The 21,930-nt window shown below is 53.0% G+C and overlaps 6 protein-coding genes across 6 annotated transcripts; 3 read left to right on the top strand and 3 right to left on the bottom strand.

The window, feature by feature from the left end:
- Positions 1-3,640: 3,640 nt before the first annotated feature.
- On the top strand, positions 3,641-5,054 carry N0V96_006419 (uncharacterized protein; the record flags this gene model as incomplete). The annotated part of the gene is made up of 3 exons (XM_053190723.2): positions 3,641-3,868; positions 3,996-4,104; positions 4,216-5,054. The coding sequence occupies 3 exons, from the start codon at positions 3,641-3,643 to the stop codon at positions 5,052-5,054; spliced, it is 1,176 nt and encodes a 391-aa protein (XP_053051641.2).
- Positions 5,055-5,302: 248 nt separating this feature from the next.
- On the bottom strand, positions 5,303-7,770 carry MAM3 (cell agglutination protein Mam3; the record flags this gene model as incomplete). The annotated part of the gene is made up of 4 exons (XM_053190724.2): positions 5,303-6,449; positions 6,501-7,170; positions 7,230-7,456; positions 7,523-7,770. 4 exons carry the CDS (start codon positions 7,768-7,770, stop codon positions 5,303-5,305), a joined length of 2,292 nt encoding a protein of 763 aa, XP_053051642.2.
- A 2,100-nt stretch (positions 7,771-9,870) lies between these two features.
- Positions 9,871-11,574, bottom strand: N0V96_006417 (uncharacterized protein; the record flags this gene model as incomplete). Its single annotated transcript, XM_053190725.2, has 1 exon — positions 9,871-11,574. One exon carries the CDS (start codon positions 11,572-11,574, stop codon positions 9,871-9,873), a length of 1,704 nt encoding a protein of 567 aa, XP_053051643.2.
- Positions 11,575-13,591: 2,017 nt separating this feature from the next.
- On the top strand, positions 13,592-15,379 carry AGE2 (ARF GAP with effector function(s); the record flags this gene model as incomplete). The annotated part of the gene is made up of 2 exons (XM_053190726.2): positions 13,592-13,709; positions 13,776-15,379. The coding sequence occupies 2 exons, from the start codon at positions 13,592-13,594 to the stop codon at positions 15,377-15,379; spliced, it is 1,722 nt and encodes a 573-aa protein (XP_053051644.2).
- A 598-nt stretch (positions 15,380-15,977) lies between these two features.
- N0V96_006415 (uncharacterized protein) lies at positions 15,978-16,538 on the bottom strand (the record flags this gene model as incomplete). The annotated part of the gene is made up of 2 exons (XM_053190727.2): positions 15,978-16,136; positions 16,404-16,538. The coding sequence occupies 2 exons, from the start codon at positions 16,536-16,538 to the stop codon at positions 15,978-15,980; spliced, it is 294 nt and encodes a 97-aa protein (XP_053051645.1).
- Positions 16,539-18,069: 1,531 nt separating this feature from the next.
- N0V96_006414 (uncharacterized protein) lies at positions 18,070-19,526 on the top strand (the record flags this gene model as incomplete). The annotated part of the gene is made up of 3 exons (XM_053190728.2): positions 18,070-18,106; positions 18,205-18,308; positions 18,444-19,526. The coding sequence occupies 3 exons, from the start codon at positions 18,070-18,072 to the stop codon at positions 19,524-19,526; spliced, it is 1,224 nt and encodes a 407-aa protein (XP_053051646.2).
- Between the last annotated feature and the right edge of the window lie 2,404 nt (positions 19,527-21,930).

Below are 21,930 nucleotides of genomic sequence, written 5' to 3'. Positions count from 1 at the left end.
AAGGTCGCGATCTAGAATCCGTCGATCGTTTGCTTAATTCGACAATCGGCAAGGGAGACGAGAATTTCTTCAAGGTAATCCACTGGATTACCTACACAACCCAACAGCTTACAATGCTAGAGCTTCAGCATGCTCTATCATGTGAGACCGACAAAGAAATACTCCTGCTACTATCGCCAGAACAGGTTTTGGCCCTTGCGGATGGCCTTGTTGAAGTGGATAAGGAAACCGGACTGGTCGGCTTTTTCCATCCAATTGTCGAGAAGTATGTCCGACGACTGCCACCGCCAATGCCGAACGCTGTCTGGTACTTCCATGACATGATTGCCTCCGCTTGTGCTACATACCTGGTACAGGTAGCCCAAAGGAATGGGATTTGTCTACACGCTGACGAGTTTGAAGAATTGGTGCGCCAAATGCCCTTTCTAAAGTATGCAGCCCGCAAATGGAGCCTTCACGCGAAAGAGTGCCCTGTAGAGTGTTCTAGCATCAGTCGTATCCTGAATGATCGTCTAGCATCCAAAGTGTTGAGTCAGACGATTCTCTTCATGGATAATAATGCGCCTGAGGCTACAGAGGACATGGTGGAGCTGATCGGCTCTTTCGGTCAACTACATATGGCAGCCTATCTTGGACTCGGCGACTTGGTATCTCACCTGGTAGCCCGAGGCTTTCCAGTCAATAAAAAGGACAGTTACAGACGAACACCCTTGTTCTGGGCGGCATTGTCCAACTCAGAGGATGCCATACAAGTCCTTTGCAAGCATGATACGATAACTCTCCCGCTCCTCATCGACCAAGAGGAAACGACCCTCATAACATTACTGGTCAATTCGGGTTATAGGATCAACACAACTAATGCTCTCAGGAGAACTCCTCTACACCTCGCAATCATGACACGACTTCCTGGCGTGATAGCTACCCTAATTAGGGCAAAAGCCGATGTCAATGTCCGGGATATCAACGGTGTCAGTCCTTTAATGTTGGCACTGGAGCTCAGGGATCGTTCAACAGTTGATCTTCTTCTGACCAATAATGCTGACGCGAGGGCTTTAGACTTCAACACATTCCGTCTAATGCTTCTTGCAGGCCCGAAGGAAACTATTGGCATATTTCAGGATCGAGAAGGAGGCGATTACTGCCTTCGCCGTACCTCCAATCAGGAGACTTTGGACGCCATCCTCTCTCGTTTGGGCAGATGTGCGATGTAGGTCTCACTGACCAAGAAGGTATTCTGTGACGTGCTGACCCGATTTGTAGCCGAACACAAGACACTGGATCGACGAAGCTTTATTTTTCAATCAAAAAAGACTGGATAAGAGAGCCGATTACACCCGGTTTCAATTTGACACTCAGAAGTGCCGAAAATTTGACTTCGAATCGAGATGGTGGCAGTTGGAATTACTTTTCACGAATAACAATGCCTTACACGTTCGATAGTGATCGAAACAACCAGAACATCGATGTATGCTGGAAAGTAATATACGCCCCTGACCGAAAAGGAGTACACGGATGGAAAACAACAGCACATCTTTGCAATCTGCCCCACCTTTGGCTTCCTCAAAATGGGTCAGAATTCTTCAAGCACTTTATTCACTACATTAGAGAGCGATGGATGGCATTATGCTCCGAGGCAATTCGGAGCTTAAACGTACAGGCAAGTTACTATAGTCTAATAGTCACCTAGCGGCCCATTCAGGCAGGCTGACTGTCTATGATAGCGACGTGCCAAGGTACTGAAGTCCAAAGGGGGTGAGCCGGAGCTTCTTGACACGCTTCTCAACGATGGACAGCGGTGGACTTCACAAAGAATGGCGTTGAGGCAGGCTGTTTCAGAGGCTCAGTCTTTCGCAATGTCTTACTGTGAACGACATGATGAAGGCGAATACCTTGAAGAGGTTCTGAAAGCTATTGAGCAGCTTTCTGCAGAGGTCTGTAACATTCTTGATCAGCTCGATGGCATTTCGAGAGATCTCATTCAATTGGTAAGTTCATGCGCTCTTGGAAAGCCAAGAGTTGGAAACTCGGCGCGGGGAGCTAATGTCAATCATATAGGAGTTCAATTTGGTCTCAATCAAGGAGGCCAGGCAGTCGGTCACCATGTCAGCAAGTATGAAGCGTCTGACTTGGATTACTGTGAGCTATCTACTCCGCCCTCCGCAAGTTATGTAGGATCTCACCAGCTGACAGGCGAACCAGTTCATATTTCTCCCACTAACGTTCGTGGCGGTAGGTGAAGAGTCTCATACCCTTTGAGTTCAATCACAATGAGAAACTAACTTTAGCCACTAATACAAGACGTGTTTCGGTATGAATATCGACATCCTCGCCTCGAATCCCATTTGGTGGATCTACCTTCCTTTTGCGACGGGGACTGTTGTTCTTACTTCGACAGTCTGGATAATCTTCAAATACAGTAATGTAAAGGGCACTTTCCGATGCACTCTCTCAATCATCTACAAGGACACTGACATGATTGTAGCTCGAGCAAGTCATCGAGGATACCGTGCGGTCAGTGTTTTCAAGAAAGAAGGGAACTGGGATTTTCCCTGGGTCAATAGTCTGAGCAGTGGAACGAGAGTGCTACTCGTGCCAGTATTCAATGACCCTCATGAGTATCTTAATGGATGAAGTAGCAGGTGGAAATAGACCTGTCGCTTATGCCGTACTACCTAGCCAGCCCCTGGAAAATTAGCTTGCTTGACTAACATGAACAAGAAACGCCCCTCTGTTCGGGTATTCCCGGTGAACTGATTGGTCAATCGCAATTTTGGCTTCCAATTACCGCGCGGGCCTTGTCAAGATGCTCCCGAGGTTCTTGTGTTCCCCCGGCCGGTGTCCGGCTGGCATTTCTGCACTCCTCTCCCCGACCTTTCGGCATCGTGACCCGGCAGTCGTCGCGGAGCACGGAGCACCCGAACGCTTGGCACACGATCAACTCATCGAGTGTCGCTTGACAACAAATAAACATCACGATCCCTTGGATCATACGAGGCCACAGCAACCCCAATCCACTTCTTTCCAGAGCCTCAGACGGGAAACCAGCAGATGAGGATATCTTATCATTCGATGTCCCGTGAAATCACAACTCCGGAGCGCTGATTGAGTTGACTGCCCAGAGGCGGGGGAAGAACACTCTGCCGGGAACAATCCTTCCTTCCGCCCAATTACCGCCACATCTCCCGAGCAGCCCCTCCAAATTGCGGCGACCCCACACTCGAACTGTCAAAAAGCGGGCCCGTCTCTCCACGCACCGGGTGCTGCTGCTGCATGCCCCTCGTCGTGTTGTCCGGGGTTCGGAGACGAGGGGCAGGAGCTGTAAGGTACCTCTCCGTACACCAAACTTACCTACTCTTTTTTCTTAAATCTTTCGTCACCTCGATTTCTTCCCATCTTTGCCACACTTCCCCCTTCCCCTTTCACATGATTCTGTCTCGACGTCTCTCGTAAAGAGTACCTACCTGCCTTTACCCAGTCATCGTGACGTTTTTGCCAATCGGAGCTCGACATCCCTGAAGCTTCCTCTTAACCTCGGCGGAACTCACCCGACTCGCCATAATTTCCTCGCTCCTATATTCTCCGAACATCGCGAAACTTCTCTCCTCGTGCAGGCTTCATCTTCTTTCCGCCTCGCCAGTCCATGCTCTCGCGATCATCCCGCCTCCTCTCTGCCTTCCAAGCCAAAAGCTCACTTACCAGGCTCTTCTCTACAACCGCAAAGATGCCCGTCCACCACCTCATGATCGGGACCTGGACCCCGCCAGGTGCCATCTTCACCGTCGCCTTTGACGACGAGAAGCTCACCCTTGAGCTTGTAAAGCGCACCGAGATCCCCGAGGACCAGCCGATATCATGGATGACCTTCAGCGTAAGTTCAGATCAGCCTACCCGCAGATCATCTTGAGTTCGGATGAGCTTTAGTCTGGGCTTGCTTCATGTTACTTAATTTCACCTTGACCGAGACTCTTCGCTTACAAAATATACGCATACCTCAGCATGACAAAAATAACCTCTACGGAGCCGCCATGAAGAAGTGGGCGAGCTTTGCAGTCAAGAGCCCCTCAGAAATCGTCCACGAGGCCTCTCACGACATGACCCACGACCGTAAGTTCATTACCCTTCTAGCAAGCAGGCCAATATCACCTCCCCGTGTCACATCACGACTACCTGGTCGTTCTCGTAAACATCATCTCAACTAACATCATCCCTCCCCAGCCAACGCCGCCCTCTCAACAACAAACACCCGCGCAATCTTCCTCCTCGCGGCGCAAAAACCCCCCTACGCAGTCTACTGCAACCCCTTCTACAAGCACGCCTCCCACGGCAACATCTTCTCCGTCTCCTCCTCGGGCGCCCTCGAGACAAACGTCCAAAACTACCCCTACGACCCCAACACGGGCATCCACGGCATGGTCTTCGACCCAACAGAAACCTACCTCTACTCCGCCGACCTCACGGCCAACAAGCTCTGGGTCCACAAGAAGACCTCCCCCGACAGCCCCGAACTCGAGCTCGTCGGCTCCGTCGACGCCCCGGACCCGGGTGACCACCCCCGCTGGGTCGCCATTCACCCGACGGGCCGCTACCTCTACGCCCTCATGGAGGCCGGCAACCGCCTCTGCGAATACGTCGTCGACCCAGCCACCCGCCTCCCCGTCTACACCCACCGCTCCTTCCCGCTCATCCCCCCTGGCATTCCCGGCGCGACCACAAAGATGTACCGCTCCGACGTCTGCACCCTCTCCCACAGCGGGAAATACCTCTTCGCCACAGCCCGCTCAAACAGCTTCGACGTGACGGGCTACATCGCCGCCTTCAAGCTCGACGACAGCGGTCACATTGAGAGGCAGATCTGCCTGAACCCCACGCCCACGAGCGGCGGGCACAGCAACGCCGTCAGCCCCTGCGACTGGAGCGACGAGTGGATCGCCATCACGGACGACCAAGAGGGCTGGATCGAGATTTACCGGTGGCAGGACGAGTTCCTGGGCCGTGTTGCGCGGTTGCGTATCCCTGAACCTGGCTTCGGAATGAACGCTATTTGGTATGATTGAGATTGAGATTGGAGATTGGGAGGAGTCAGGATAGCGGGGATAGTAGGAGAAACAAATATAAACAAAGAAACATAGAAAACATACAATGAAACACCATATTCAACTTCATCATGTTGCAAGATTTAAGTGGTTCAAAAAGTTTGACTTGAAGAGCAACAACAGTGAATGAGCGCCGCAACCGCTCAGATTACTATGCGATATCATACAGGGAACAGGACCAACACCTACACAATCTTACTACACCCAATCTACGACTTGTTTTTCCTCTTCTTCCTCCTGTTCTTCTTCTTACTTGCTGCTTGGCTGTTGCTGGTGCTCTGAGCCGTACTAGAAGCTCCATCGCCGTTCTCCTGTTCCTCGCCTTCTGAATCGTGGCTAGAAGACTGCTTGTTACTCTGGCTAGTAGCCCGCGAGCGGTGTCCAGAAGAGCCCTTGGATCCTCTAGACCCGGCTTCATCAGAATCGGAGCTGGCAGCCTGAATGATAATTTTCCGCACTCCACTGCTAGTCTCAACCACGTTCTCGCTGATACTACCACTTCGAACAAGAGGTCGGCGTTTAGGGGTGGCAGATCCGTCATCGATAACATCAGTGACGCTCGTCGCGCTGCTTGCCCGACCGGGCGAGACAATGATGGTCAAGTCCGTCCGGGCAGCTTCGGGGCTTGCGCTCCGTGTATCCTGTGGGCTGCCATGCTCGGGGACAGTTGGGGGCAAGTCGACTCCGTCAGGAGCCTTGGCGCCCTCTGCGTCGTGATCGTGAGCGGCACTCGAGAGCCTAACCTGAGTCTCACTCATGCCTGCCCCGCCATAACTCTTACGAATAGCATGGACGCCGCCCTTTCCGGTCAGCTTAGGGCGCATAAGGGGGGTATGCTCGTCTGTGTCATGCTCCAGTCTCTCCTCGCTAATTTCTCCAGCTATAGAGGCGGGGCGAAGATTTGGGGACGGGCTGTGGATCTGCGACAAGGGCGCTCCGGTCTGAACGGGCTTGATTTTGACGGTTGTAGACTTGGTGTTCTTCGGGTTCGACGCGCGGTTGGATGGTCCGAGATGCTTGAGGTGTTGCTTAGCCTCGTCAAAGGTGGCCTTCACAGGAACAGCAGACGAAGTCATACGCCCGTCAGGTCCGGCCGAGCTTCTTCTCATAAGGAATGTGGTTCTAGGCGCGCTGCTCGAGAGGTTCTCCGGGGCATCGCTAAGCGCACTGATGGAACCATTACGTTCATAGGGAGGTTGCGGCTCGTCTCCGAATTCGATGAGATCACCGTTCTCAGGGATCGGTCGAGGGGACGGCTGGCCTGTCCTCTTAGTGATTCGGGCCTTCGGGGCGGGGGTCATGCGGCGGATGGCCTTGTGAACGTCAATGTAGACGTCGGATTCATCAATGATTTCCCTGTTACGAGTCAGTAATTACTCTATAATGCATTCATGTTTCGCAACTTACTCTCCGATGAGTTCCTCAATGACGTCTTCAAGGGTGACGACACCAATAGCGCCGTAATCGGCACCGGGATACTCGGACACCAGGACCATATGCGACTTGCCCTCCTGGAAGAAGTTGACAATGTCCAAGCAGCTCGTCTCAGGGCGGGTCTCCGGAAGTGTCGCGAGTGGGAAATCCTTGACCTGCAGACAATCTTCAGGGTCGTATGTGATGAGAATCTTGACAAGAAGCATTCCAACGAAATCGGTTGGCTTTCCGGTGGCATGGATGGGAATACGGGAGTAACCCTCCGAGAGAATTTGGTCCATGGTCTTCTCGTCCAGTACAGTATCTTCGGCCATGACAAAGACATCGTCCATTGGGGTCATGACATTCTCAACGGGCTTGTCCTTCAGGTCCAAAACAGCACTGATGATGGTGACCTCATCCTGGTTCAAGCGTTCGCCAACCTCGCCAAGGGACTTGTGCAGGGTGACCAACGTCTTGAGACCACTCTTCTTGTAGACGGTACCGTGGTCCTCGCCCAACGCCCAGTCGAGCAGCTTCGCAGTAGGCCAAGCCACGGGCGCCATAAGCCACATGAGCAGAAGCACAGGCTTGGACATGTAGCCACCGATTTGAAGGCCGTATCGAACGCAGACGGATTGAGGTACGACTTCGCCAAAGATGACTGCCAACACGTTAGTAATGGTCGTGCATCGCTGAGGAATACATTATGCTCCAACGTACCAATGAGAACAGTACTGCCAACGACGGCCTCAACGCCGCCGCCAAGACAGCGATCCAAAACAACGGGTAACGATTCGTTGACGATGACGTTGGAGAGAAGTAAAGTAACCAGAACCCAATGCTTGCCCTTCTTCAAAAGGTCGTAGACACGCTTGGCGTTCTTGGATTGCGATTCGTCGGGGTCGCCGGCGACAACCTGGAGGTAGATGCTGTCCTGTCCCATCAGGCTAAGTGCCAAGGTCAGCAAACACGTACAGGAGTTGGTGGGAAATGCGAATGACACAAGAACTTACGCGATGGTCAGACCTGCAAAAGCACCTCCCAGCAAGACCAGAGCAATAGAGGCACCCATGAGGGGCCAGAAAGCATCACCAGCCTCTGGCTCTTCATCGTGATGGCCTCGCGCGTGGATTGGAGCGGCGGCGACGGAAGAAACGCCCAGCGTCAAGGCTTTGGTAAGACCGAGAACGGCGGTTCGGAATATACCGAAGCCGCCGGCATTGTTGCCCCGTCGTGTCGGGACGACTCCCCTTGTGGCCATAATACTCGGCTCGTCAATTGAGGAATCGGATGTCGTGAGAGTGTCGTGGAGTAGTAGGTGGGAAAGCAGCGAGGTCAAGCGCACATTTTATGCGGCGGACGCGGGAGACGGGCGAGAAACGGGGCAAAGTCAGGGTGGTAAAGGTGCTGCACTCCACCTCTGTTTACCTGCAGCTGCTGTGCGTACGCAAATGCACAAGGCGAGCGGGCAAGCTCCACCAAACGAGCCAAGATCGGAAGACGAGTGGATTCTGCTGTGGGTAGCGATGGTTCGAGTGACGGTGCCTTGCAGATGGGTCTTGCAATAGCACGATGTTGGAGATGCGAGAAGGGCTGCGATAGAGCTACGTCGAGCGTAAGGTAGGAGTTTGTAGGGACGAGAGTTGAGAAAGTCAAAAAATTAAAATGATTAGGAAAAACACAGATGGAGAGCAATAGCTCAAGGAGACGGAGAAAACACAAGGACGCCGCCGAGAGGTGAGAGGTACCCAGAGTTCCTAGGTATGGGGGCCGAGGGGCACCTGTCGCCGGAAGCTTTGCTTCTTTCTCGTTGGTGTGCTACCGAGACCAGCCAATCGTTTGCTCCCGTGGCGCACAAGCTTGGCGTCATCAACGGTCGGGGGGCGGGTCGTCTACAATGCGAAGACTGAGAGAATGATGCATCATTGCCGCAGAGACCTCAAGAACCTCCGCACTGGCATGCAAAATTGTTCAAGTAAGGTAGACTCAAGGTACTGCATTGGAGAGGAGCCAGCGCTGTCATCGGCACGTACCTCTCTTTCGAGGTCTTTAATTCGGCTATTCGGAATGGGCAAAAGTCTGTGTTGCGCATTTTCCCTCGCAACCTCGTCTCACTCGCCCCGCCTTTTGCCTTTCTTGCCGCGATACTTTTGTCTCGTCATTCCATAAGTGACGCCAGGGATTGTGCAAAATCTGGGGTAAATTATGTAAGACTTGATGAGGCAGCATTTCTGTAAGTAGTTCTCCTGAGCAATTGATGCTCTGTTTGGCCTGTTCGTTCATGTTCTTGAGTGAAGCACAAGTCGACATCTCGAAGCTTCTTCCAGTTGAAGCTCAGAGTCAGGGTCGACCAAATATACAGGCCTATCCTTATCCGTACTTAGTGTATGCATATGTTCAAAAACTCTGATCGGTGCAATTGAACTATTTTCCTAGCCTGTTCCTTGCCTCCTATCGACGTTACCTCGCGTCTGGGCACCAACCAGTAAGAGCACAGAACCATGTACCTCGCCTCAGTTTTTCGGTCTAGCAGTACAAGCAAGCTGCTAAATGCTATCCTGAGCTACTTGCCTTAAACATAATGCCAGCCAGAGCTCGAGAAACACCATGGATAGTATCGTGTTAGGGCCCAGCAAAGCTGAACCTCGAAACACGTCAGTCAATTCTCCTGCTCGACCAGCTCGCGTGTAGCTGTACACTTAGGATTACGAGTGTCGAGATCAGGGCCTCAAGGTTCGTAAGTTCACGTTTGCAAGGTTGTGCCTACGCTTTCAAAGCTCACAGACCTTGACGTGACATTGACCCGCTTTCAAGAAAATCCCCACGCCATTTGGGTTGTTTTGTGCATTTACTGGGGAGGCTTGCATAAAACTTCAGATGTGCAGATAAATTGTCGCAGGAGTTGCAACAGCACGAGTGAACGGTCCTTCTTCTCTGCCGATACCCGAACTTTTGTAACCAAACGTAAAAGATGTTTATTTGGCTACCAGTGTCAAAATATGGCAAGAGATCTCGTGCCTCTCGTACATCTAGTGATAGGATTGTCAAACCTTAATATTCCAGATTGTCAATGATCTTGTTAGGCACTAAATGTCCGCCCACTAGTGTTGCGATAACAATCATGAGTACCCAGTTATTTACCTCATGCCACCTTCCCCTTGAGCTCTGCTACTCGCCAATAAGATCACAAAGGCTGCCAAGCTCCACGAACTCGTGGGGGCCATTGACCGACCACCTTCGCTCTTGCCCACGTCTCGCAGAGTTACAACTATTAATGACGCACGTGAAGTGGAATCCACTTGACTTGAATTCATCATCTACCTCACGAATCCCTAGGGAAACATATTGCAATACCTTATCCTCACAACCGCACCAAGCTCACGTTCAAGATACCCTCTTCTCGCTGCAAATCATCCACCACTTTGCCGCTTATCTCTCCCCTGACGCCCAGTATCATCAATGCCTCATTGCCTCCTTCAGCCTTCCTCTCCTCGCCGTCCAAGCTGGCCACCTGCATGAAGGTGATATTGATCCCATGCTGACCCAGCACCATACCGACACCGCCAATCTTGCCCGGCTCGTCATAGTTGTGCAGCACCAACATCGTTCCATGCGGCTGGAACGTTGCGCTGAAACGGTCTAGCTTCGAGATGTAGATGCTCTGCCCCGACACGTATCCCTCGATGACCTGTTCGCCATCCGCACCGTGTGATCGGAGCGTCACCAAGCTGGCATACACTGCGTTCTTCGCTTCACCACTGTGCGTCTCGCTGATGATAATGCCTTTCTCCTTGGCAGTCAGACTGGCGTTCACAATATTCACATCTCGGCCGCCAGAGTCGCTGATGGAAGAGACAAGTCCCTTCACCAGCGCAGCGTACAACGGTCGTGTGTTGGAGATGCCTGCCAAGTCGCCCTGATAGATGAGCTCGAACTTCCGGCCACCAATCATACCACCTCTGCTACCAACAAAGTGCTGCGTGTATAACCCGCCCATCTTTTCGATAAGACGCACAAATGGTTGCAATTTGCGATACTCCTCTGGCATGATCAATGGTGCATTGACAGCTGCTGTTGGTAATCCACCGCGGAGAATCTCGGCCACCTGCGTACAGACGTCCATCGAAACATTCTCTTGAGCCTCAACAGTAGATGCTCCCAAGTGAGGGGTGGCGACCACTTTGGGGTGCCGGGTGAGTTGAGAAGCTGTTGATTCAGCAATGGGTGGCTCTGCCGTGAAGACGTCGAGACCAGCTCCGGCGATCCATCCCTCATCCAACGCACGAAGAAGCGCTGCTTCATTGTACACGCCGCCTCTCGCAACATTGAGGACCCTAGCAGTCTTCTTCATTTGCTGAAATTCCTCATCTTTCAGCAAGTCGAGTGTACTCGCCATCAGTGGTGTATGGATGGTCAAGAAGTCTACAATCGGCAATAGGCTCTTGAGGTCAGCTACCAGCTCGACGTTGGCCTGACCAGCAATCTCTGCGCTGGCATATGGATCGACCGCTTTTACTTTCATCCCGAGACCTATGGCCATTCGGGCAACCTTCATTCCCACTTTACCAAGGCCGATGATACCGAGGGTCTTGTTGCCAACTTCGACTCCAACTAGCTTGCCTCTCTCCCACTTTCCATCTTTCATTGTGGTATCTGCGCGGCCTACATTACGAGCCGTCGCGAGGAGGAGGGCGATCGTGTGCTCAGCAGCGGCAACGATGTTGCCAGAAGGCGAATTGACGACAATGATACCCTGGTTTGTCGCCGCGTCGACGTCAATGTTGTCCACGCCCACGCCGGCTCGTGCGACGACACGAAGCTTTCTGCCGGCAGCAAGCACATCGGCATTCACCTTCGTCTCAGACCGTACAATCAACGCGTGGTAGTTGGGGATCGCTTCGATGAGCTCCTGAGCAGACAACCCAGCGCGGTTGTCAACATCGTATTTGTTTCTCAGCAGGGCAAGGCCATCGGAAGAGACCTTTTCAGGAACAAGGATCCGGAGTCTGTCAGACGAGAAGGAAGACACAGTCGACGTGATCTTTTCGATTGCAGAAGGAGCCATGATGGAGGGACAATGTTGAGCAAAGTATGGTTCAATTGGTCGCGGACCTTTTGAAAAAGGATGGGAAGCAGCCAACTATCTCAGAAGCCTAAGATCGGAGCGAGGGATTTTGAACACACCAAACACCTTACACAAACGCGACAGCCGACAAAGGTTATATACTTACTCACTAAGCATCCCCCGCATTGCATTGCTGGCTACGTCCGATGTCGAAGTTGCCACGACGGATGGAAGGTTGCATGTTTGGGCCGGCTCTCCAGGGACGACGCTCCGAGATAGACGGAAAGCGATATCGCGCCCCTCCATCATCAAGACACATTGGCTCAGCTAATGGCATGTGCTAAGCTGGACGTCCGATGCGGGATGTGACGCCGCAGGTCGAACAGACGCGGACACGAAAGACGTCCTACCTATGACGAAGAGGGGGTCTGTTAGAGAGGCCTCAAGATGCGACGGATTAAGGTGCGAGTTCGAATCGAGGACGCGCGACCCCTCACTTCCCCCACGTTCAGCTAATGCACCGGCGTCCCGCCCCCGCAACTCTACTGGGTGGTTTACTTGCTCCGGCCTTTTTTGCTCTGCGACATGTTTGCAGCCATCCATGCTGCTTGGAGCAAGCGCTGCCGACGTGTCCTCGATTGGAGGAGCGCTGAGCTTCCAGGCGGACTGCAACCCACACGACGTGGCACAGTGAGGTGATTTTGGGTGCTGTTGCAGGTCCGAGACGAGATCTGCTGGCGCCCTTGCCGTTGGATGGTCCATCAAGGTGGTGATGAGCCATTATGTTCTCGTGAGAGAACCAGGGAAACCTGGATGGTCTTGACAAAACCTGCTCATCTCGGAATATCTATTCATTCTGCCCAATTCCGATACCGGTATAAGAAGTAGACACTACCGTTATAGACATTTAGTACATGTCAAATTGCTGTTATTGACGGATGACTGACTAGAAACTGACATGATATTTCGCAGGCCGGGGTACATATATGTGGGAGAGAGAGAATGGGCAAGGCCTCTGCTAGATTGAAGTGGTCTTGAGTCGATTCTCCCACGCTCAAGTTCTAAGTGCTGATCTTATATTAGACCACACCAATTGAGTAGAAGAGTATGTGTCCATATAGTATGTAGGCCAGTAATGGCCAGCTTGGCTTCAACGACCATCATAATTGCACTTTTCGTCATCCTGCATTGAGGCAGCTACTATATTTCGACGGCGGAAGAAGCAAGTCCTCGCTGCCTATTCTAAGGCTTACGTGATTCCGACCTACTGAAGGTCATCGAGGTGATAACCCAACGAATTTCAGCGGAGTGTCATCGAGAACCTGCTAGCTCTATAATGTAGAAACGGGTCAAGTGTCTGATTTCTTATCTTATCTCTGAGTTCTTCCGCGCATCGCCTTCTTTCTTCCAGACTGCCTTCACATGAACCTAGCGCAAGAATGCTGTAGGCCAAGCCTTCGCGGCGTCCTCAAGCGTCGAGATCTTTTACTGCAGTGAAGACATACACCATTGAGATTCTCTAGATCTGTTGGAAAATTGAACATCTCATGAAAGGAGACAATGGCTGGGTTTTTGTCATAGAGGATGCATTGAGTGAAGACTTAATTAATATCGACTAACTGACCTCGAGACTTAGACGCAACCGACTTGCAATGTGTGGGCACCTGCCACTGAACCGCAGGCACCTGCCAAAGCATGTCACCACAGTCTGAGGACCCCACCTCCACTGCCGTCATCACTGCCTTAGGCAGGGACGAATTCTACGGTCTCGACCCCAGTTGCCCCTTACCTGGCCGGTATCAGCGCCGCGTGGAGTCTGTAGGCAATTCATAATATTAATCACAGGCCCACGACATTCAAGGTCCAGGTTGTCAACTTTGCGATCTTGCGCTGCATCCCCCTTTCTCCGACTACACCTGCCGCCACAACGAAATAAGAGCCGCCCGTTGAAACATCTCTTCAATTTCCCTCCATCACCTCCCGCCGTCCACCTCCCACAAAGCGATCAAAGGCCACCATGTCTAGAAGACCGCCCAATCCCGCCGCCGAGAGAGCGGCCCAAAACCAGCAAACCATCAAGAGCCTCTTGAAATTGGAGTGCAACAAAGTATGCTCCGATTGCAAGAAGAACAAGCGTAAGTCTGAGGCAATTTGATTCCTAATTTGATCTAGGACTCCCGCTGACTACATCATGATTGCAGACCCGCGATGGGCCAGCTGGAACCTCGGTGTCTTTATCTGCATCCGGTGTTCAGGCATTCACCGTGGCATGGGTACGCACATTAGCAGAGTCAAGTCTGTCGATCTCGATTCCTGGACCGACGAGCAACTTCGAAGCATCCTCAGCTGGGGTAATGCGCGCGCGAACAAATATTGGGAGGCCAAGCTGGCGCCCGGCCACGTCCCCTCGGAATCCAAGATTGAGAACTTTATCCGCACCAAGTACGAGCTCAAGAGATGGACAATGGACGGCCCCATTCCCGACCCTGCCAGCCTCGACGTAGACGGTGACGACGATGTGCCTCTGAGCCTGGTTAAGGAGAAGCAGAACGTCGAGCGCAGAGAATCGGTTCGCAAGAGTTCGGTCGGCAAGTCCGCCGCGCCCCCCAGAAACGTCGCTGCCCCGCAGCCGCAAATCGATCTTATCGGCGGCGATGATCCCATCCCCAGAGCGAGCACCGCCGGCCCCCAGCCTGGTAAGGTCCCCCTGAAATCCGATCCCGCTCCTCCCAAGGCCACGAGCACCAAGGATTCTCTCTTGGGCTTGGACTTCTTCGGTGAGCCCGCCGCCCCCCCTCGACCAGCCAGCACCAGCAACACCGGAGGAATGGGAGGACCCTCCAGGCCAGACCTCAAGCAATCCATTCTGTCTCTGTACGCCTCTGCCCCGCGGCCGCAACCCCAGCAGCAGCAACAAGCGCACCAGGTTCAAGGCGGCGCGTTCGGCGGCATGCCCTCGCCAACCTTTGGTCACCAGCAGCAGCAGTCCTTTGGTGGCATGAACGACGCTTTCAGCAGCCTCAGCTTCTCCAACAGCACCACCAGCCCTAAGCCTGCCGCGGCAGACCCTTTCGCGAGCCTGTCAAGCCCAGTGAGCAGCACGAGATCACCACCACCTGCATCATCATCAAGCGCCTTTGGAGGTCTCAGCGGCGGAAGCTTCTTCGACTCCAAGCCCGCAGCGGCACCCGCGCCCGCTGCGCACCAGAAGCAGCCGTCCAACAGCGGCTTCGGCGGATTTGGCTGGTCCAGCTCCCCTGCCCCGGCTGCGGCCCAGCCTAAGCCCGCTCAGCCGACGTCTTCCATGGGAGACCTATTCGACCTCTCCGCTCCCTCCCAACCCGCCGCCGCCCCCAGCAAACCCTCCCCTGCTCCCGCATCCAGCTCCGTATTCAACCTCTCCCAACCCAAGGCACCTTCTCCCGCTCCCACCCCGGCCGCCACCAGCACAATCAGCTCAGGAAACTGGTCTGGATCCGACGTCTGGGGCTCCAACGCCTGGAGCACGCCCGACACGACCACGGCTGCCGCTGCACCCGCCGCCCCCAAGGCCGCGGAAGCGCCCAAGCCTTCCCTCGGAGGCGACTTTGGCGGATGGGGCTCCTCTGGAGGCCTCTCTTCCAACTCATTCGCCAACACACCGATTGTCCCTGGCGCGTCTGGAGGCTTCAGTGCCGCACCCAAGGTTGCGGCGGACGAGGAGTTTGGCGGATGGACGAGCAGCACCGAGCCCGCCGCCGGCTCTGGTTCAGCAAAGCCTATCGGAGGCGGCAGCGAGGACCTTTTCTCCAACGTTTGGCAGTAAATGCAGTAAATTGCGAGCACACGATGGGCGGCATAGGTCTCAAGGGGTAGAACGCTATTTCGCGACCTATCTCAGGGCCTATCATTTACGTTTTGGCACATAGACACTCGACGAAAAACGTGACGATATGCTTAGGAGGCAGGGGGAAATGAGAGAATGAGAGTCTCATGGCATCTGTAATTCAATTGCAAAAGCGTCATAGATGAAGAATTTACCAGAAACTTTGAAGCAAAAGATGGAAACCTCCGAATCTCAAACCGTTTAAAACAAATGTGCGCGCGCCTTGCTCAAGTTTGCTGCTAGTGTTGATACAATCAGTCGCCGCCGTGCTACCCCCCAAACTCCGATTCCATGCGCAGGGTATTTGAACATCCACGCCCATCATATATCTGAATACTCCCGTTATGTTTGTTTCCCTTCATGTTTGATGCCGAGGCCCCGATGTCGGATTGGGCCTCCCCCTTTACTCCGTTGTTTAAATACGAGAAAAACTCAGTTCTCCCTTTCTGCGGCCGTACTTGTCATTGACCTTTCCGCCTGCTGTGTGCAGATCTCTACCTGCTTGTCGTAAATGTAGTATGTTTTGATTTCGCTTTCTTTAGAAGAATAGCTTGGCGATGTAGTAAAGGACGATAAAAATGCCAATGATGATGCCTGACAGCTTGAGGATGGCGACCTTGTTTCCAGACGCGGCCATGCGGGTTAACCGGCCGGCGGAGCCCTTGAGCTGAGTCGACATGGAAGAAAAGGTCTCGGACTAGACAGTCGCAACAAATCGTCAGTGACCTATCTCAAGAAAAGACTAATGACTTGATGGCCAGAATGTGGGCAGGATGGTAGGGGTCAGAGTTGCACAAAGTGCTGGTTCTGTCGTCAAGCAGCAGGTCTTGAGGCTGCCTCCGAAACACGGACCAATGTTCCTCATCATGTAATACCAAGAGAATTTTTGCCAACGGACTGTCGAAAAAAGGGGGTTCGGGAATAGGAAAGTGAAGCGAAAGAGAAGGTTACGAGAAGAACGTACCGTGCTGTCGATGACCTCGTGGGCCCGCGCATTGTCGTAGATGTCGACGGTCACGCCTCTGAGGGCGGATACCTTTGCTGAGAGCTCATCGAGACGGGCGTTGTTTTGGCGCTCGCGCTCGTAGGCTTCTGACATTTTGGCAGGGTTTTCTTTCTGTTTTCCTCAGGAAAATAGGGGTACAAAATTTCTTCGATGGCACTTGAAGAAGACCGGCGGTGGCGAAGTAAATCCCAGGATCCGGAAAGTGCGGGTTGTTTTCTGGGTGTCGTTTCTCGCCGCTGAGGCTTATGGCGAGTTGCCGCGCGTGCGAGATCGTCGGTCCCTGTGGGTGGTTTGTGGTTGCAGTCGTTGGGAGACGACTATGCAACGGTCTAACGCTGCACTGTTCCTCGTCGATGTTATGGCAGTCCTCCTTAACGATGGCTGCTGCGTTGGAGGAGGAGAGAAGTCGGATGTGGTACGCGATGGTTTGTGGTTGGTAGTTCGTGGTTCGTGAGGTTTGAGGATGAAGTTGTGAAAACGGTCGATTCTGGCGGCGAAACCAATGACGGCGGAGGTTTCGGGGGCCGGTGCGTCTTTCCTTACAAAGACGAGGCTGGAACTGCTGGAACTGCGCGGATGGGACTGGAGCCGGGTGGTCCACTGCCAGTCCCGTCAGCAGCAGGTGGTCACTGCGCGGCCGAGGCGTCAGGTCGCTGCTGCCCGCTGGTGTGGGCTCGCGCTGCTCGGAACGCCATCCTTGCCGGTGGGGGTTGCGCGTCAGTGGCCTGCGCCACACTGGCGCCGAACCCAACCAGACAGAAGTACCCCGCGAATTACCTCACTGCGTCCAGGTCACGCCTCCTTTGCGCCGCCTCATCAGAGCAGCCAGAGCCCAGCTTATACCAAGCTCCCCCCGGTCCTTGGCCCGTGATTTCTCGAATTTTTGCTCCGGCTATCCCAGCCCGGAGATAATGATGGGGTATGTCACCTGGCATCGAGAAGAAGTATTAATGATTTGAAAGCTGCTGCTAGCTGAGATGACGCGCTCAAGTGGATATCGACAAGTTACTGCGCTTCGTTTGTTTGATGAACCTGCGTCGTCCGATACGAGAGTTCGGCTGAAAAGCCATGAAAGCTTAAAAGCAAGAAGCAGGAAAGAAAAACAATAATTGATGCCCATTCTCCTTCTTGCCGGGACACTTTCCATCCGCCAAGCCCAACGGGATTACTTAGATTAACAAAACGTGCCTAATGTCACTAGGGGAAAAGCAAAGCAGAGCTCACGGCACATAGCAACCGACGAGGGAAAGAACTTAAGAAGAGGCGCAGGCCTCTCGGCGGCTCTCATCCTCACCTATCGCGGGACAACCCCACTAAATCGTTAATTACGTGGAGGTGTGGGTGCACGCAGCTACCTTAGGTACTTTACTGCGGGAACCGTGGACGAGGAAGGATCCCCAAGAAACCGTATCCGTAATACCTACCTTACTTGACCTACGGATACCTAATCGCAATCCCAGGCACACGCTTTCGCCTTTTCGTGTCTCTCTTTCTTCTTTCCCTCTCTTCACCTCCGATACTCGACAACTTTTCAACTCCTTCTTCCTCCCCGACCGAATCTTGAGGGAACAAAGTCCGACTCAATCATAATTCCTCTCTCTCGACCCCTCGCTACACCGTCAGCATGGGCCTCCACAACCCGCTCCCGTCGTCTATGGCGTGTAAGTCCGCCCATTATTTTTTGGCTGGTGCCGGTGATCCCGCTCCGCACCCGTCATCCTGTTCAGTCGCAAGAGATGAGCTGACCAAACCATAACAGCGGAATGCAAAAAGTGCGGCAAGATCCTGACGTCGTTCATCGACCCTCGTCAAGCCTTCAGCCCCGACAAGATTATTCCTCCCTCCGTCCTCGCCAACGCGAAGGTGAGCCATATTTCCCACCCCGCGATCTGCCATTCCCCGCCTGCCTTGGCGCGTTCGATGCCCAGAGGCTCTCCCACCGCTCACGGCATCACCCCCCAAGCCGATACGATACTAATCGATAATGTGTGCAATTAGGGTCTCGCAATTCTCACCGTCCTCAAGGCCGGTTTCCTCGGTTCCGGTCGCTTCGGTAGCGGCCTTGTCGTCTCGCGACTTCCTGATGGTTCATGGAGTGCGCCAAGCGCCATAGGTACGGCAGGTGCGGGATTTGGTGGACAGATTGGTTTTGAGTTGACCGACTTCGTCTTCATTCTCAACGATGCGAGCGCCGTCAAGACGTTTGCGCAGGCTGGTTCGCTTACGCTCGGTGGAAACGTTTCCATCGCCGCTGGTCCTGTGGGCCGCAACGCCGAGGCCGCCGGTGCCGCTTCGCTGAAGAGCGTTGCTGGTATCTTCTCCTACTCCAAGACCAAGGGTCTTTTCGCCGGTGTGTCTCTGGAGGGTTCCGTTATTATCGAGCGCCGTGACGCCAACGAGAAGCTTTACGGCACCCGCTACACCGCCGCCCAGATCTTGACCGGCAGCGTTCGCTCCCCGCCTCAGGCCGCTCCCCTGATGAACATCCTCAACTCGCGCGCCTTCAATGCCGGCCGCACTGGTCAGGCCAACGATTCCATGTACAACGACATTCCCGTTTACGATCAGGGCCAGGGTCAGGACGATTGGAACGGCAACAACAGCCGAGAGTTTGGAAACAACAACCGCAGCAGTGTTTTCGGTGGTGGAGACAGTGGCGCCAGCGAGTTTGGAGGACCCAAGAGATCCAGTACATGGCAAGACGACGTCTATGACAGACCTGCTGGAGGTGGTTTTGGTGGAGTTTCGCGTTCCAACACTGGAGTCTCACGCTCCAACACATTTGCCTCAAGAGGTAATGACGACTACGTCTACAGAGACAACCCATCGCCCAGCTACGGCCTCAACGACCAGAAGACCGGTCCTCCTGGTAGACCGGCTGCTCCCAAGCCAAATTTCACGGGCAAGGCGGCCATGCTCAAGAAGAACGAAGCTGTTGCGCTGTTTACATTCGATGCCGACCAGCCTGGTGATCTAGGATTCAAGAAGGGCGACGTTATCACGGTGCTGAAGAAGACCGAGAGCGAAACTGATTGGTGGTATGTGAAAGAGCATTTCTTTATTTTGCAGGTCCAAAGCTAACATTCACAATAGGACCGGGATGATTGGAACGAGACACGGCATCTTCCCTAGCAACTACGTGAAGATGCGTGAGTAGGCTGAACCGACAACTTAAACGCAACCCCAGTGCAAATTCGAATACCCAAACGCTTTCGACGCAAAGCATGATCGAACCACAATGCATACCTAATGCAGATACAGGGGATGGTGGAGGAAAACAAACACGACCACAAGGTCCTATTGCTTATTCATGATACTCCGGGTGGTCCTTTCCCATCCTGCTTTCCAACGACGTCCTTAATGATAACGACCAAACCTCGTTTTAACAAGTCCTGGCGTTTGGATCAAGGAGGCGCGGGAAGATATTTCTTCTTGTTTAATCGCCTCACAGCATAAACGTCCATCATAGGCCATAGGCTTCTGGGAAAACGAAAAGAACATTCTGTCTTATGGCATACTTCATCGCACTATCCGTATCCCCTGAGTGACAAATCGACTATATGATGAGGCAGTGGCACAGACGGGTCAATGGCAAAGACCACATGCGGCCCGGACCGGCTTTGACTGTGCCTCAAGATCCCGTGCCCTTGGGAGAACCTTCCCCGTCATGGTGTTGTGGAATGAGCCGAGGCTGATCCCCCCCATTCAAAACGTATCAAAATAACACAGATCACTAGGTGGGTATCAGAACCACGATGTCAGGAAGGATCGACGCTTGCCGCTTGCCGACGGGTACGAAGCAGGGGCAAGTTGTTTCAGTGGTCCTTGGGACGATCTGGGGAAAGCTTGTCGATGCGGGTTGAAACGTTGTTTCTGGAGCTGGCGTTTGCTGAGTCAGAAAGTGTCCAGTATAGCGACTTCATTCCTTCACACAGCAACACTCGATGATGAGTTAAGGTAGTCAGTCTTCACTCATACTTAAGCTCTATAGATAGAGGTGATGAAGGGTTATCGTCTTGTTCCAAGCGGACATTGGGCTTCTTTGGTGACTTATAAATACTTGAATACAGCAACTTTGACATAACCACGGTCAAATGTTTGCGAGGAAAACATTACCAGTTTTTGGTTCATATGAAAATTAAATACGAGACTACTGAAACGTAAAACAAGCGGATCAAATTCCCTCCCAGTGTTGACATCATTACAGACATGACAGATATACCAAGGAAATAACAGATATATCATTCGTAATGATGAGGGAGACATGTGTTCTTGACGAAGGAACGTAGCAAAGAATCATCCCGCCCTCTTAGAAGTTGATGAGTAGAGTCTTTGGTGCCAAGTATAATACAACGAGAAACGCAGAAGTAGACATAGGGATTTCATAAAAACCAAGAAGGGATTCGGTCTAGTGCCACGACAGACCACATGCTGACAGCATGTGGTCTGTTGTGGGACAACGGATCTAAAGAATTGCTCGAGCTCCTGCATGTGACAGAGGCGAGATATGGAACACCTCAAACGAGGACGCAGGATACGACCTCTAAATTGCCGATGGGGGTGTTCTTAACATTTGATGTTGTTTCCAAAGATGCTTAGGTGTCTGCAGATTTGACACATCGATAACCATTCCGTGCTTCCTTGAGGTTTGCCGATCGTGTTGATGGAGTGCCTTCCATTGGAACTACTGCTGACCATCTCCTGAGTCCCACTTCGAATGATATCCCGCAGGACCCCACCCGAATGTTGTGAAGTCGGGAGCCGCCTGGGGGCTGGCATTATAAGGGCTGTTAACCGTTGCCGGCAGGGATAGAGTTTCTTCGAGGTTCCGATAAGCCGGCTGTGTACTGATGCCCGCAGGGCCAGAAGCAGCACCACCATCATAGATGAGAAATTGGTCAAGAGACGCTTGCATAGCGCCTTCAAAGGGTGCTTTGTGGCCTGGGAAATGTCCATTATGCACCACGGGGTGTTGGTACACTTGCTGATCCTGTCCTCTATCGACGGCGTTGAAACCTGACGGCTTATCAACTCCATACGCATTTGAATCTGTCATGGCTGGCTTTGGAAGTCGGCTAGGTGGCATCGCAGAGACCGACGTCGTCGGAGTGTTGGTCTTCCGGGCCGCATCAGTCGATGTGTAAGATGCAACACCGCTATGAACACTGCTCGCCGAGGGCTGGCCCGGTGGATATGAGTTCGGGTTTAGAAGGCTGGCGTCTCCAGCTTCTTGAGGGACTGGACCTCGCATTTCCGACAGACGTCCTGTTACTATTAGTCGTGCCATGTCCCGCGTCTTGCTACGGTTCTCACCTCTTTTGTCAATAAGCGGGTCTGAAGAACTCCATGGATAAGCAACACGAAGTCGCCTCTGCTGGACATCGATGAGATCGCATAGGCTCTTCCCCACTCCTTCTATCTGCATAGCTTGGAGCATCTTGGCACCCACGATGAGATCCGCCCCTTCTGGTCTCTGGAAGTCGTC

Source organism: Colletotrichum fioriniae (genome assembly GCF_027942845.1).
Source record: "Colletotrichum fioriniae strain IMI 355084 chromosome Unknown scaffold_7, whole genome shotgun sequence".
Lineage (NCBI taxonomy): Eukaryota > Fungi > Ascomycota > Sordariomycetes > Glomerellales > Glomerellaceae > Colletotrichum > Colletotrichum fioriniae.
The sequence above is the reverse complement of the archived record's forward strand: the minus strand, read 5'-3'. Positions and strand labels throughout refer to the sequence as shown.